The following is a 17,500-nucleotide window of genomic DNA, read 5'->3' as shown; positions in this document are numbered from 1 at the left end:
GAACTACAAAATGCAATTTCGCTAAACGTTTTGTGTGAACGCTAAAGAGCCAAAGCCGAACTGAAATGCTAACAGTTAGCACAACGGCCAGATAGCGCCCACAAAAAAAAAGTGAGACAAATGAGCTAGAGAAGCTAGCACACTAACAGTACTATGCTAACACGCTAACAATAGCTTGCTTACAGTAGGCATTCGTGGAAATACAAAAATATATGACACCTAGGTGATTACGTGCTAAACTAGCTAAAAAAGCTAGCATGCTAACAGTACTAAGCTAACACGCTAACAATAACATACTTAGCACTAGTGAAATACAAAAATATATGACACTGAGGTGTATATCTGCTAAGTTAGCTAAAATAGCTAGGATGCTAACAGTACAATGCTAACATGCTAACAATACCATGCTTACAGTTAACAGTGAAATATCAAAATATAGGATGCTACAGTGTATATCTGCTAAATTAACTAAAAAGATAGCATGCTAACAGTACTATGCTAACACGCTAACAATAACATGCTTGGTTAACATTAGTGAAATATCAAAATATATGACACTGAGGTGTATATCTGCTAAATTATCTAAAAAAGATAGGATGCTAACAGTACAATGCTGACATGCTAACAATAGCATGCTTACAGTTAACAGTGAAATACAAAAATATATGACACTGAGGTGTATATCTGTTAAATGATCTAAAAAAGCTAGCATGTTAACAGTACAATGCTAACATGCTAACAATAGCATGGTTATAGTTAGCATTAGTGAAATACCAAAATATATGACACTGAGGTGTATACATGCTAAATAAACTAGCATGCTAACAGTATTATGCTAATACGCTAACAATAACATGCTTACAGTTAGCATTAGTGAAATATCAAAATATATGACACTGAGGTGTATACATGCTAAATTATCTAAAACAAACTAGCATGCTAACAGTATTATGCTAACACGCTAACAATAGCATGCTTACAGTTAACAGTGAAATAACAAAATATATGACACTGAGGTGTATGATTGCTAAATTATTTTAAGAAAACCCTAGCATGCTAACAATTCTATGCTAACAATAACATGCTTACAGTTAGCATTAGTGAAATATCAAAATATATGACATTGAGGTGTATATCTGATCCAAAAAAAACCTAGCATGCTAACAGTATTATGCTAACACACTAACAATAACATGCTTACAGTTGATTGATTGAAATACCAAAATATATGACATTGAGGTGTATATCTGTTAAATTAGCTAAAAAAACTAGTATGCAAACAGCACTATGCTAACATGCTAACAATATCGTGCTTACAGTTATTACTGAAAAACTAAATATGACATTAAATTAGCTCAAAAAGCTAGCATGCTAACAGTAGCATGCATCAAGCAGCAAAATATAATACTCACAGATGCGTACCTGAAATAAAAACATTTTAAATGCTGGCATGCTAACATTAGCAGGCATGAAGTACCAAAACAGTACTCACACAATCAGCTAAAAAAATGTAGCACACTAACGTTAGCATGCTAACAGCTATCATTCGCTGAGTGCTAACAATATTTAGCGCTAATGCTTATGCCTTCAAAATGAGCAGAAAAAAGCCAGCATGCTAATATAAACATGTGTTAAGGTGCTAATATAAACATGTGTTAAAGTGCTAATATAAACATGTGTTAAAGTGCTAATATAAACATGTGTTAAAGTGCTAATATAAACATGTGTTAAAGTGCTAATATAAACATGTGTTAAAGTGCTAATATAAACATGTGTTAAAGTGCTAATATAAACATGTGTTAAAGTGCTAATATAAACATGTGTTAAAGTGCTAATATAAACATGTGTTAAAGTGCTAATATAAACATGTGTTAAAGTGCTAATATAAACATGTGTTAAAGTGCTAATATAAACATGTGTTAAGGTGCTAATATAAACATGTGTTAAAGTGCTAATATAAACATGTGTTAAAGTGCTAATATAAACATGTGTTAAAGTGCTAATATAAACATGTGTTAAAGTGCTAATATAAACATGTGTTAAAGTGCTAATATAAACATGTGTTAAAGTGCTAATATAAACATGTGTTAAAGTGCTAATATAAACATGTGTTAAAGTGCTAATATAAACATGTGTTAAAGTGCTAATATAAACATGTGTTAAAGTGCTAATATAAACGTGTTAAAAAGTGAACACTAAAGTTGCTCTGGTGTCTTGTCCTCCTGCAGGTTGTGGCTGAAGCTGCTCAGGAAGGTCCGAGAGGTGAGTTTACATTTCTCCCGACGCCATGAACGCTTCGCTCAGCTTCTGCCGTTTGCAGGGCGTCATGTCGCCTGCCAGCCTGCAGAGGCAGCGCAGCGTCACCCGCTGCATCAGCGACAGAGACCCCCCGCCCGACTCCCCCGGCGACAAGGACCCCCCCGGCTCGCCCAGGGTCAGCGAGGGCACGCCGCCGTCCGCCCACGTCAGCGAACGCTGCGGCTCCTTCAGAGACGGAGGTCGGACATTTTTGATCTTGTGTGGGCTTTTTTGCACGTTTTGCAACTGAATTGCTAACAGTTAGCAGACTGGGCAGATAGTATGTGGAGAATGAGCTGAATGCTAATGCTAACAATAGCATGCTAACATAACAATGCTAATAATAGCATGTTTACAGTTGGCATTAGTGGGACAACCTTAAACGATGTGGAGCGACCAGCTTAGACGATGTGGCATACCACCTTAGACGATGTGGGGCGACCACGTAAAATGAGGTGGCATGCCATCTTAAACGATGTGGGGCGACCACCTTAAACGATGTGGCATGACACCTTAAACGATGTGGGGCGACCACCTTAAACGATGTGGCATGACACCTTAAACGATGTGGGGCAACCACTTTAAACAATGTGGGGTGACCACCTTAAACGATGTGGCATGACACCTTAAACGATGTGGGGCAACCACTTTAAACAATGTGGGGTGACCACCTTAAACGATGTGGCATGCCATCTTAACGATGTGGGGCAACCACATTAAACGATGTGGCATGACTCCTTAAACGATGTGGGGCATACCACCTTAAACGATGTGGGGCAACCACCTTAAACAATGTGGGGTGACCACCTTAAACGATGTGGCATGCCATCTTAACGATGTGGGGCAACCACCTTAAGCGATGTGGCATGACTCCTTAAACGATGTGGGGCAACCACCTTAAACAATGTGGGGTGACCACCTTAAACGATGTGGCATGCCATCTTACCGATGTGGGGCAACCACCTTAAACGATGTGGCATGACTCCTTAAACGATGTGGGGCAACCACCTTAAACAATGTGGGGTGACCACCTTAAACGATGTGGCATGCCATCTTAACGATGTGGAGCAACCACCTTAAACAATGTGGGGTGACCACCTTAAACGATGTGGCATGCCATCTTAACGATGTGGGGCGACCACCTTAAACGATGTGGGGCGACCACCTTAAACGATGTGGGGCGACCACCTTAAACGATGTGGCATGCCATCTTAAACGATGTGGGGCGACCACCTTAAACGATGTGGGGCGACCATCTTAAACGATGTGGGACGACCACCTTAAACGATGTGGGTCGACCACCTTAAACGATGTGGGGCGACCATCTTAAACGATGTGGGACGACCACCTTAAACGATGTGGGTCGACAACCTTAAATGATGTAGGGCGAACACCTTAAACGATGTGGGGCGACCACCTTAAACGATGTGGCATGCCACATGAAATGATGTGGCATGACACCTTAAACTATGTGGGGTGACCACCTTAAACGATGTGGCATGACTCCTTAAACGATGTGGGGCAACCACCTTAAACAATGTGGGGTGACCACCTTAAACGATGTGGCATGCCATCTTAACGATGTGGGGCAACCACCTTAAACGATGTGGCATGACTCCTTAAACGATGTGGGGCAACCACCGTAAACAATGTGGGGTGACCACCTTAAACGATGTGGCATGCCATCTTAAACGATGTGGGGCGACCACCTTAAACGATGTGGGGCGACCACCTTAAACGATGTGGGGCGACCATCTTAAACGATGTGGGACGACCACCTTAAACGATGTGGGTCGACAACCTTAAATGATGTAGGGCGAACACCTTAAACGATGTGGGGCGACCACCTTAAACGATGTGGCATGCCACATGAAATGATGTGGCATGACACCTTAAACTATGTGGGGTGACCACCTTAAACGATGTGGCATGACTCCTTAAACGATGTGGGGCAACCACCTTAAACAATGTGGGGTGACCACCTTAAACGATGTGGCATGCCATCTTAACGATGTGGGGCAACCACCTTAAATGATGTGGCATGACTCCTTAAACGATGTGGGGCAACCACCGTAAACAATGTGGGGTGACCACCTTAAACGATGTGGCATGCCATCTTAAACGATGTGGGGCGACCACCTTAAACGATGTGGGGCGACCACCTTAAACGATGTGGGGCGACCACCTTAAACGATGTGGGGCGACCATCTTAAACGATGTGGGACGACCACCTTAAACGATGTGGGTCGACCACCTTAAACGATGTGGGTCGACAACCTTAAACGATGTAGGGCGAACACCTTAAACGATGTGGCATGCCACATGAAATGATGTGGCATGACACCTTAAACTATGTGGGGTGACCACCTTAAACGATGTGGCATGCCATCTTAAACGATGTGGGGTGACCACCTTAAACGATGTGGGGTGACCACCTTAAACGATGTGGGGCGACCACCTTAAATGATGTGGGGCGACCACCTTAAACGATGTGGCATGCCACATGAAATGATGTGGCATGACACCTTAAACTATGTGGGGTGACCACCTTAAACGATGTGGCATGATACCTTAAACGATGTGGGGTGACCACCTTAAACGATGTGGCATGACACCTTAAACGATGTGGGGCAACCACCTTAAACAATGTGGCATGCCATCTTAACGATGTGGGGCAACCACCTTAAACGATGTGGCATGACTCCTTAAACGATGTGGGGCAACCACCTTAAACAATGTGGGGTGACCACCTTAAACGATGTGGCATGCCATCTTACCGATGTGGGGCAACCACCTTAAACGATGTGGCATGACTCCTTAAACGATGTGGGGCAACCACCTTAAACAATGTGGGGTGACCACCTTAAACGATGTGGCATGCCATCTTAAACGATGTGGGGCGACCACCTTAAACGATGTGGGGCGACCACCTTAAACAATGTGGGGTGACCACCTTAAACGATGTGGCATGCCATCTTAAACGATGTGGGGTGACCACCTTAAACGATGTGGCATGGCATCTTAACGATGTGGGGCGACCACCTTAAACGATGTGGCATGCCATCTTAACGATGTGGGGCAACCACATTAAACGATGTAGCATGCCATCTTAAACGATGTGGGGCGACCACCTTAAACGATGTGGGGCGACCACCTTAAACAATGTGGGGCGACCACCTTAAACGATGTGGCATGCCATCTTAATGATGTGGGGCAACCACCTTAAACGATGTGGCATGACTCCTTAAACGATGTGGGGCAACCACCTTAAACGATGTGGGGCGACCACCTTAAACGATGTGGCATGACACCTTAAACGATGTGGGGCGACCACCTTAAACGATGTGGGGCGACCACCTTAAACGATGTGGGTCGACAACCTTAAATGATGTGGGGCGAACACCTTAAACGATGTGGGGCGAACACCTTAAACGATGTGGGGCGACCACCTTAAACGATGTGGCATGCCACATGAAATGATGTGGCATGACACCTTAAACTATGTGGGGTGACCACCTTAAACGATGTGGCATGCCATCTTAAACGATGTGGGGTGACCACCTTAAACGATGTGGCATGACACCTTAAACGATGTGGGGCGACCACCTTAAACGATGTGGGGCGACCACCTTAAACGATGTGGCATGCCACATGAAATGATGTGGCATGACACCTTAAACTATGTGGGGTGACCACCTTAAACAATGTGGGGTGACCACCTTAAACGATGTGGCATGCCATATTAAACGATGTGGGGGGACCACCTTAAACGATGTGGGGCGACCACCTTAAACAATGTGGGGTGACCACCTTAAACGATGTGGCATGCCATCTTAACGATGTGGGGCAACCACCTTAAACGATGTGGCATGACTCCTTCAACGATGTGGGGCAACCACCTTAAACAATGTGGGGTGACCACCTTAAACGATGTGGCATGCCATCTTAACGATGTGGGGCAACCACCTTAAACGATGTGGCATGACTCCTTAAACGATGTGGGGTGACCACCTTAAACGATGTGGCATGCCATCTTAAACGATGTGGGGTGACCACCTTAAACGATGTGGCATGACACCTTAAACGATGTGGGGCGACCACCTTAAATGATGTGGGGCGACCACCTTAAACGATGTGGCATGCCACATGAAATGATGTAGCATGACACCTTAGACTATGTGGGGTGACCACCTTAAACGATGTGGCATGCCATCTTAAACGATGTGGGGCGACCACCTTAAACGATGTGGGGCGACCACCTTAAACGATGTGGCATGACACCTTAAACGATGTGGGGCGACCACCTTAAACGATGTGGGGCGACCATCTTAAACGATGTGGGACGACCACCTTAAACGATGTGGGTCGACAACCTTAAATGATGTGGGGCAACCACCTTAAGCGATGTGGCATGACTCCTTAAACGATGTGGGGCAACCACCTTAAACAATGTGGGGTGACCACCTTAAACGATGTGGCATGCCATCTTACCGATGTGGGGCAACCACCTTAAACGATGTGGCATGACTCCTTAAACGATGTGGGGCAACCACCTTAAACAATGTGGGGTGACCACCTTAAACGATGTGGCATGCCATCTTAACGATGTGGAGCAACCACCTTAAACAATGTGGGGTGACCACCTTAAACGATGTGGCATGCCATCTTAACGATGTGGGGCGACCACCTTAAACGATGTGGGGCGACCACCTTAAACGATGTGGGGCGACCACCTTAAACGATGTGGCATGCCATCTTAAACGATGTGGGGCGACCACCTTAAACGATGTGGGGCGACCACCTTAAACGATGTGGGACGACCACCTTAAACGATGTGGGTCGACCACCTTAAACGATGTGGGGCGACCATCTTAAACGATGTGGGACGACCACCTTAAACGATGTGGGTCGACAACCTTAAATGATGTAGGGCGAACACCTTAAACGATGTGGGGCGACCACCTTAAACGATGTGGCATGCCACATGAAATGATGTGGCATGACACCTTAAACTATGTGGGGTGACCACCTTAAACGATGTGGCATGACTCCTTAAACGATGTGGGGCAACCACCTTAAACAATGTGGGGTGACCACCTTAAACGATGTGGCATGCCATCTTAACGATGTGGGGCAACCACCTTAAACGATGTGGCATGACTCCTTAAACGATGTGGGGCAACCACCGTAAACAATGTGGGGTGACCACCTTAAACGATGTGGCATGCCATCTTAAACGATGTGGGGCGACCACCTTAAACGATGTGGGGCGACCACCTTAAACGATGTGGGGCGACCATCTTAAACGATGTGGGACGACCACCTTAAACGATGTGGGTCGACAACCTTAAATGATGTAGGGCGAACACCTTAAACGATGTGGGGCGACCACCTTAAACGATGTGGCATGCCACATGAAATGATGTGGCATGACACCTTAAACTATGTGGGGTGACCACCTTAAACGATGTGGCATGACTCCTTAAACGATGTGGGGCAACCACCTTAAACAATGTGGGGTGACCACCTTAAACGATGTGGCATGCCATCTTAACGATGTGGGGCAACCACCTTAAATGATGTGGCATGACTCCTTAAACGATGTGGGGCAACCACCGTAAACAATGTGGGGTGACCACCTTAAACGATGTGGCATGCCATCTTAAACGATGTGGGGCGACCACCTTAAACGATGTGGGGCGACCACCTTAAACGATGTGGGGCGACCACCTTAAACGATGTGGGGCGACCATCTTAAACGATGTGGGACGACCACCTTAAACGATGTGGGTCGACAACCTTAAATGATGTAGGGCGAACACCTTAAACGATGTGGGGCGACCACCTTAAACGATGTGGCATGCCACATGAAATGATGTGGCATGACACCTTAAACTATGTGGGGTGACCACCTTAAACGATGTGGCATGCCATCTTAAACGATGTGGGGTGACCACCTTAAACGATGTGGGGTGACCACCTTAAACGATGTGGGGCGACCACCTTAAATGATGTGGGGCGACCACCTTAAACGATGTGGCATGCCACATGAAATGATGTGGCATGACACCTTAAACTATGTGGGGTGACCACCTTAAACGATGTGGCATGATACCTTAAACGATGTGGGGTGACCACCTTAAACGATGTGGCATGACACCTTAAACGATGTGGGGCAACCACCTTAAACAATGTGGCATGCCATCTTAACGATGTGGGGCAACCACCTTAAACGATGTGGCATGACTCCTTAAACGATGTGGGGCAACCACATTAAACAATGTGGGGTGACCACCTTAAACGATGTGGCATGCCATCTTACCGATGTGGGGCAACCACCTTAAACGATGTGGCATGACTCCTTAAACGATGTGGGGCAACCACCTTAAACAATGTGGGGTGACCACCTTAAACGATGTGGCATGCCATCTTAAACGATGTGGGGCGACCACCTTAAACGATGTGGGGCGACCACCTTAAACAATGTGGGGTGACCACCTTAAACGATGTGGCATGCCATCTTAAACGATGTGGGGTGACCACCTTAAACGATGTGGCATGGCATCTTAACGATGTGGGGCGACCACCTTAAACGATGTGGCATGCCATCTTAACGATGTGGGGCAACCACATTAAACGATGTAGCATGCCATCTTAAACGATGTGGGGCGACCACCTTAAACGATGTGGGGCGACCACCTTAAACAATGTGGGGCGACCACCTTAAACGATGTGGCATGCCATCTTAATGATGTGGGGCAACCACCTTAAACGATGTGGCATGACTCCTTAAACGATGTGGGGCAACCACCTTAAACGATGTGGGGCGACCACCTTAAACGATGTGGCATGACACCTTAAACGATGTGGGGCGACCACCTTAAACGATGTGGGGCGACCACCTTAAACGATGTGGGTCGACAACCTTAAATGATGTGGGGCGAACACCTTAAACGATGTGGGGCGAACACCTTAAACGATGTGGGGCGACCACCTTAAACGATGTGGCATGCCACATGAAATGATGTGGCATGACACCTTAAACTATGTGGGGTGACCACCTTAAACGATGTGGCATGCCATCTTAAACGATGTGGGGTGACCACCTTAAACGATGTGGCATGACACCTTAAACGATGTGGGGCGACCACCTTAAACGATGTGGGGCGACCACCTTAAACGATGTGGCATGCCACATGAAATGATGTGGCATGACACCTTAAACTATGTGGGGTGACCACCTTAAACAATGTGGGGTGACCACCTTAAACGATGTGGCATGCCATATTAAACGATGTGGGGGGACCACCTTAAACGATGTGGGGCGACCACCTTAAACAATGTGGGGTGACCACCTTAAACGATGTGGCATGCCATCTTAACGATGTGGGGCAACCACCTTAAACGATGTGGCATGACTCCTTCAACGATGTGGGGCAACCACATTAAACAATGTGGGGTGACCACCTTAAACGATGTGGCATGCCATCTTAACGATGTGGGGCAACCACCTTAAACGATGTGGCATGACTCCTTAAACGATGTGGGGTGACCACCTTAAACGATGTGGCATGCCATCTTAAACGATGTGGGGTGACCACCTTAAACGATGTGGCATGACACCTTAAACGATGTGGGGCGACCACCTTAAATGATGTGGGGCGACCACCTTAAACGATGTGGCATGCCACATGAAATGATGTAGCATGACACCTTAGACTATGTGGGGTGACCACCTTAAACGATGTGGCATGCCATCTTAAACGATGTGGGGCGACCACCTTAAACGATGTGGGGCGACCACCTTAAACGATGTGGCATGACACCTTAAACGATGTGGGGCGACCACCTTAAACGATGTGGGGCGACCATCTTAAACGATGTGGGACGACCACCTTAAACGATGTGGGTCGACAACCTTAAATGATGTGGGGCGAACACCTTAAACGATGTGGGGCGACCACCTTAAACGATGTGGCATGCCACATGAAATGATGTGGCATGACACCTTAAACTATGTGGGGTGACCACCTTAAACGATGTGGCATGCCATCTTAAACGATGTGGGGTGACCACCTTAAACGATGTGGCATGACACCTTAAACGATGTGGGGCGACCACCTTAAATGATGTGGGGCGACCACCTTAAACGATGTGGCATGCCACATGAAATGATGTGGCATGACACCTTAAACTATGTGGGGTGACCACCTTAAACGATGTGGCATGACACATTAAACGATGTGGGGCAACCACCTTAAACAATGTGGGGTGACCACCTTAAACGATGTGGCATGCCATCTTAACGATGTGGGGCAACCACCTTAAACGATGTGGCATGCCATCTTAAACGATGTGGGGCGACCACCTTAAACGATGTGGGGCGACCACCTTAAACAATGTGGGGTGACCACCTTAAACGATGTGGCATGCCATCTTAACGATGTGGGGCAACCACGTTAAACGATGTGGCATGACTCCTTAAACGATGTGGGGTGACCACCTTAAACGATGTGGCATGCCATCTTAAACGATGTGGGGTGACCACCTTAAACGATGTGGCATGACACCTTAAACGATGTGGGGCGACCACCTTAAATGATGTGGGGCGACCACCTTAAACGATGTGGCATGCCACATGAAATGATGTAGCATGACACCTTAGACTATGTGGGGTGACCACCTTAAACGATGTGGCATGCCATCTTAAACGATGTGGGGCGACCACCTTAAACGATGTGGGGCGACCACCTTAAACGATGTGGTATGACACCTTAAACGATGTGGGGCGACCACCTTAAACGATGTGGGGCGACCATCTTAAACGATGTGGGACGACCACCTTAAACGATGTGGGTCGACAACCTTAAATGATGTGGGGCGAACACCTTAAACGATGTGGGGCGACCACCTTAAACGATGTGGCATGCCACATGAAATGATGTGGCATGACACCTTAAACTATGTGGGGTGACCACCTTAAACGATGTGGCATGCCATCTTAAACGATGTGGGGTGACCACCTTAAACGATGTGGCATGACACCTTAAACGATGTGGGGCGACCACCTTAAATGATGTGGGGCGACCACCTTAAACGATGTGGCATGCCACATGAAATGATGTGGCATGACACCTTAAACTATGTGGGGTGACCACCTTAAACGATGTGGCATGACACATTAAACGATGTGGGGCAACCACCTTAAACAATGTGGGGTGACCACCTTAAACGATGTGGCATGCCATCTTAACGATGTGGGGCAACCACCTTAAACGATGTGGCATGCCATCTTAAACGATGTGGGGCGACCACCTTAAACGATGTGGGGCGACCACCTTAAACAATGTGGGGTGACCACCTTAAACGATGTGGCATGCCATCTTAACGATGTGGGGCAACCACCTTAAACGATGTGGCATGACTCCTTAAACGATGTGGGGCAACCACATTAAACAATGTGGGGTGACCACCTTAAATGATGTGGCATGCCATCTTAACGATGTGGGGCAACCACCTTAAACGATGTGGCATGACTCCTTAAACGATGTGGGGTGACCACCTTAAACGATGTGGCATGCCATCTTAAACGATGTGGGGCGACCACCTTAAACGATGTGGGGCGATCACATTAAACGATGTGGCGTGACACCTTAAACGATGTGGGGAAACCACCTTAAACAATGTGGGGTGACCACCTTAAACGATGTGGCATGACACATGAAATGATGTGGCATGACACCTTAAACTATGTGGGGTGACCACCTTAAACGATGTGGCATGCCATTTTAAACGATGTGGGGCGACCACCTTAAACGATGTGGGGCGATCACATTAAACGATGTGGCGTGACACCTTAAACGATGTGGGGAAACCACCTTAAACAATGTGGGGTGACCACTTTAAACGATGTGGCATGCCATCTTAAACGATGTGGGGCAACCACCTTAATGTGGGGTGACCACTTTAAACGATGTGGCATGCCATCTTAAACGATGTGGGGCGACCGCCTTAAACGATGTGGCATGACACCTTAAACGATGTGGGGCGACCACCTTAAACGATGTGGGGCGACCACCTTAAACGATGTGGGGCGACCATCTTAAACGATGTGGGGCGAACACCTTAAATGATGTGGGGCGAACACCTTAAATTATGTGGGGCTACCACCTTAAACGATGTGGCATGCCACCTGAAATGATGTGGCATGACACCTTAAACTATGTGGGGTGACCACCTTAAACGATGTGGCATGCCATCTTAAACGATGTGGGGTGACCACCTTAAATGATGTGGCGTGCCATCTTAAACGATGTGGGGCGACCACCTTAAACGATGTGGAGCGACCACCTTAAACGATGTGGCATGACACCTTAAATGATGTGGGGCGACCATCTTAAACGATGTGGGACGACCACCTTAAACGATGTGGGTCGACAACCTTAAATGATGTGGGGCGAACACCTTAAACGATGTGGGGCGACCACCTTAAACGATGTGGCATGCCACATGAAATGATGTGGCATGACACCTTAAACTATGTGGGGTGACCACCTTAAACGATGTGGCATGCCATCTTAAACGATGTGGGGTGACCACCTTAAACGATGTGGCATGACACCTTAAACGATGTGGGGCGACCACCTTAAATGATGTGGGGCGACCACCTTAAACGATGTGGCATGCCACATGAAATGATGTGGCATGACACCTTAAACTATGTGGGGTGACCACCTTAAACGATGTGGCATGACACATTAAACGATGTGGGGCAACCACCTTAAACAATGTGGGGTGACCACCTTAAACGATGTGGCATGCCATCTTAACGATGTGGGGCAACCACCTTAAACGATGTGGCATGCCATCTTAAACGATGTGGGGCGACCACCTTAAACGATGTGGGGCGACCACCTTAAACAATGTGGGGTGACCACCTTAAACGATGTGGCATGCCATCTTAACGATGTGGGGCAACCACGTTAAACGATGTGGCATGACTCCTTAAACGATGTGGGGTGACCACCTTAAACGATGTGGCATGCCATCTTAAACGATGTGGGGTGACCACCTTAAACGATGTGGCATGACACCTTAAACGATGTGGGGCGACCACCTTAAATGATGTGGGGCGACCACCTTAAACGATGTGGCATGCCACATGAAATGATGTAGCATGACACCTTAGACTATGTGGGGTGACCACCTTAAACGATGTGGCATGCCATCTTAAACGATGTGGGGCGACCACCTTAAACGATGTGGGGCGACCACCTTAAACGATGTGGTATGACACCTTAAACGATGTGGGGCGACCACCTTAAACGATGTGGGGCGACCATCTTAAACGATGTGGGACGACCACCTTAAACGATGTGGGTCGACAACCTTAAATGATGTGGGGCGAACACCTTAAACGATGTGGGGCGACCACCTTAAACGATGTGGCATGCCACATGAAATGATGTGGCATGACACCTTAAACTATGTGGGGTGACCACCTTAAACGATGTGGCATGCCATCTTAAACGATGTGGGGTGACCACCTTAAACGATGTGGCATGACACCTTAAACGATGTGGGGCGACCACCTTAAATGATGTGGGGCGACCACCTTAAACGATGTGGCATGCCACATGAAATGATGTGGCATGACACCTTAAACTATGTGGGGTGACCACCTTAAACGATGTGGCATGACACATTAAACGATGTGGGGCAACCACCTTAAACAATGTGGGGTGACCACCTTAAACGATGTGGCATGCCATCTTAACGATGTGGGGCAACCACCTTAAACGATGTGGCATGCCATCTTAAACGATGTGGGGCGACCACCTTAAACGATGTGGGGCGACCACCTTAAACAATGTGGGGTGACCACCTTAAACGATGTGGCATGCCATCTTAACGATGTGGGGCAACCACGTTAAACGATGTGGCATGACTCCTTAAACGATGTGGGGCAACCACATTAAACAATGTGGGGTGACCACCTTAAATGATGTGGCATGCCATCTTAACGATGTGGGGCAACCACCTTAAACGATGTGGCATGACTCCTTAAACGATGTGGGGTGACCACCTTAAACGATGTGGCATGCCATCTTAAACGATGTGGGGCGACCACCTTAAACGATGTGGGGCGATCACATTAAACGATGTGGCGTGACACCTTAAACGATGTGGGGAAACCACCTTAAACAATGTGGGGTGACCACCTTAAACGAAGTGGCATGACACATGAAATGATGTGGCATGACACCTTAAACTATGTGGGGTGACCACCTTAAACGATGTGGCATGCCATTTTAAACGATGTGGGGCGACCACCTTAAACGATGTGGGGCGATCACATTAAACGATGTGGCGTGACACCTTAAACGATGTGGGGAAACCACCTTAAACAATGTGGGGTGACCACTTTAAACGATGTGGCATGCCATCTTAAACGATGTGGGGCAACCACCTTAATGTGGGGTGACCACTTTAAACGATGTGGCATGCCATCTTAAACGATGTGGGGCGACCACATTAAACGATGTGGGGCGACCGCCTTAAACGATGTGGCATGACACCTTAAACGATGTGGGGCGACCACCTTAAACGATGTGGGGCGACCACCTTAAACGATGTGGGGCGACCATCTTAAACGATGTGGGGCGAACACCTTAAATGATGTGGGGCGAACACCTTAAATTATGTGGGGCTACCACCTTAAACGATGTGGCATGCCACATGAAATGATGTGGCATGACACCTTAAACTATGTGGGGTGACCACCTTAAACGATGTGGCATGCCATCTTAAACGATGTGGGGTGACCACCTTAAATGATGTGGCGTGCCATCTTAAACGATGTGGGGCGACCACCTTAAACGATGTGGAGCGACCACCTTAAACGATGTGGCATGACACCTTAAATGATGTGGGGCGACCACCTTAAACGATGTGGGGCGACCACCTTAAACGATGTGGGGCGACCACCTTAAACAATGTGGCATGAAATCTTAAACGATGTGGCATGACACCTTAAACGATGTGGCATGAAATCTTAAAGGATGTGGGGCGACCACCTTAAACGATGTGGCATGACACCTTAAACGATGTGGCATGAAATCTTAAAGGATGTGGGGCGACCACCTTAAACGATGTGGCATGAAATCTTAAAGGATGTGGGGCGACCACCTTAAACGATGTGGGCCGACCACCTTAAAGGATATGGCATGACACCTTAAACGATGTGGCATGAAATCTTAAAGGATGTGGGGCGACCACATTAAACGATGTGGCATGAAATCTTAAAGGATGTGGGGCGACCACCTTAAACGATGTGGCATGAAATCTTAAAGGATGTGGGGCGACCACCTTAAACGATGTGGGCCGACCACATTAAAGGATATGGCATGACACCTTAAACGATGTGGCATGAAATCTTAAAGGATGTGGGGCGACCACCTTAAACGATGTGGCATGAAATATTAAAGGATGTGGGGCGACCACCTTAAACGATGTGGGGCGACCACCTTAAACGATGTGGCATGACACCTTAAACGATGTGGCATGAAATCTTAAAGGATGTGGGGCGACCACCTTAAACGATGTGGCATGAAATCTTAAAGGATGTGGGGCGACCACCTTAAACGATGTGGCATGACACCTTAAACGATGTGGCATGAAATCTTAAAGGATGTGGGGCGACCACCTAAAACGATGTGGCATGACACCTTAAACGATGTGGCATGAAATCTTAAAGGATGTGGGGCGACCACCGTAAACGATGTGGCATGACACCTTAAACGATGTGGCATGAAATCTTAAAGGATGTGGGGCGACCACCTTAAACGATGTGGCATGACACCTTAAACGATGTGGCATGAAATCTTAAAGGATGTTGGGCGACCACCTTAAACGATGTGGCATGACACCTTAAACGATGTGGCATGAAATCTTAAAGGATGTGGGGCGACCACCTAAAACGATGTGGCATGACACCTTAAACGATGTGGCATGAAATCTTAAAGGATGTGGGGCGACCACCGTAAACGATGTGGCATGACACCTTAAACGATGTGGCATGAAATCTTAAAGGATGTGGGGCGACCACCGTAAACGATGTGGCATGACACCTTAAACGATGTGGCATGAAATCTTAAAGGATGTGGGGCGACCACCGTAAACGATGTGGCATGAATTCTTAAAGGATGTGGGGCGACCACCTTAAACGATGTGGCATGACACCTTAAACGATGTGGCATGAAATCTTAAAGGATGTGGGGCGACCACCGTAAACGATGTGGCATGAAATCTTAAAGGATGTGGGGCGACCACCTTAAACGATGTGGGCCGACCACCTTAAAGGATATGGCATGACACCTTAAACGATGTGGCATGAAATCTTAAAGGATGTGGGGCGACCACATTAAACGATGTGGCATGAAATCTTAAAGGATGTGGGGCGACCACCTTAAACGATGTGGCATGAAATCTTAAAGGATGTGGGGCGACCACCTTAAACGATGTGGGCCGACCACATTAAAGGATATGGCATGACACCTTAAACGATGTGGCATGAAATCTTAAAGGATGTGGGGCGACCACCTTAAACGATGTGGCATGAAATATTAAAGGATGTGGGGCGACCACCTTAAACGATGTGGGGCGACCACCTTAAACGATGTGGCATGACACCTTAAACGATGTGGCATGAAATCTTAAAGGATGTGGGGCGACCACCTTAAACGATGTGGCATGAAATCTTAAAGGATGTGGGGCGACCACCTTAAACGATGTGGCATGACACCTTAAACGATGTGGCATGAAATCTTAAAGGATGTGGGGCGACCACCTAAAACGATGTGGCATGACACCTTAAACGATGTGGCATGAAATCTTAAAGGATGTGGGGCGACCACCGTAAACGATGTGGCATGACACCTTAAACGATGTGGCATGAAATCTTAAAGGATGTGGGGCGACCACCTTAAACGATGTGGCATGACACCTTAAACGATGTGGCATGAAATCTTAAAGGATGTTGGGCGACCACCTTAAACGATGTGGCATGACACCTTAAACGATGTGGCATGAAATCTTAAAGGATGTGGGGCGACCACCTAAAACGATGTGGCATGACACCTTAAACGATGTGGCATGAAATCTTAAAGGATGTGGGGCGACCACCGTAAACGATGTGGCATGA

The 17,500-nt window shown here is 47.1% G+C and overlaps 1 protein-coding gene across 8 annotated transcripts in view; it reads left to right on the top strand.

The window, feature by feature from the left end:
• The window catches only part of si:ch1073-83n3.2 (uncharacterized), a 29,376-nt gene that overhangs the window by 9,657 nt on the left and 2,219 nt on the right, over window positions 1–17,500 (top strand). For all 8 annotated transcript variants that reach the window (XR_009827635.1, XR_009827636.1, XR_009827632.1 and 5 more), the window contains exons 3-4: window positions 2,229–2,262; window positions 2,321–2,498. Coding sequence is in view for 1 of the 8 variants with exons in the window: in XM_062062158.1 (XP_061918142.1) it covers window positions 2,229–2,262; window positions 2,321–2,498 (212 nt within the window). In the remaining 7 variants the exon portion in view is untranslated. The remainder of the gene's footprint in view (window positions 1–2,228; window positions 2,263–2,320; window positions 2,499–17,500) is intronic.

The sequence above is a fragment of the Entelurus aequoreus genome, linkage group LG10, assembly GCF_033978785.1.
Source record: "Entelurus aequoreus isolate RoL-2023_Sb linkage group LG10, RoL_Eaeq_v1.1, whole genome shotgun sequence".
NCBI lineage: Eukaryota > Metazoa > Chordata > Actinopteri > Syngnathiformes > Syngnathidae > Entelurus > Entelurus aequoreus.
The sequence above is the reverse complement of the archived record's forward strand: the minus strand, read 5'-3'. Positions and strand labels throughout refer to the sequence as shown.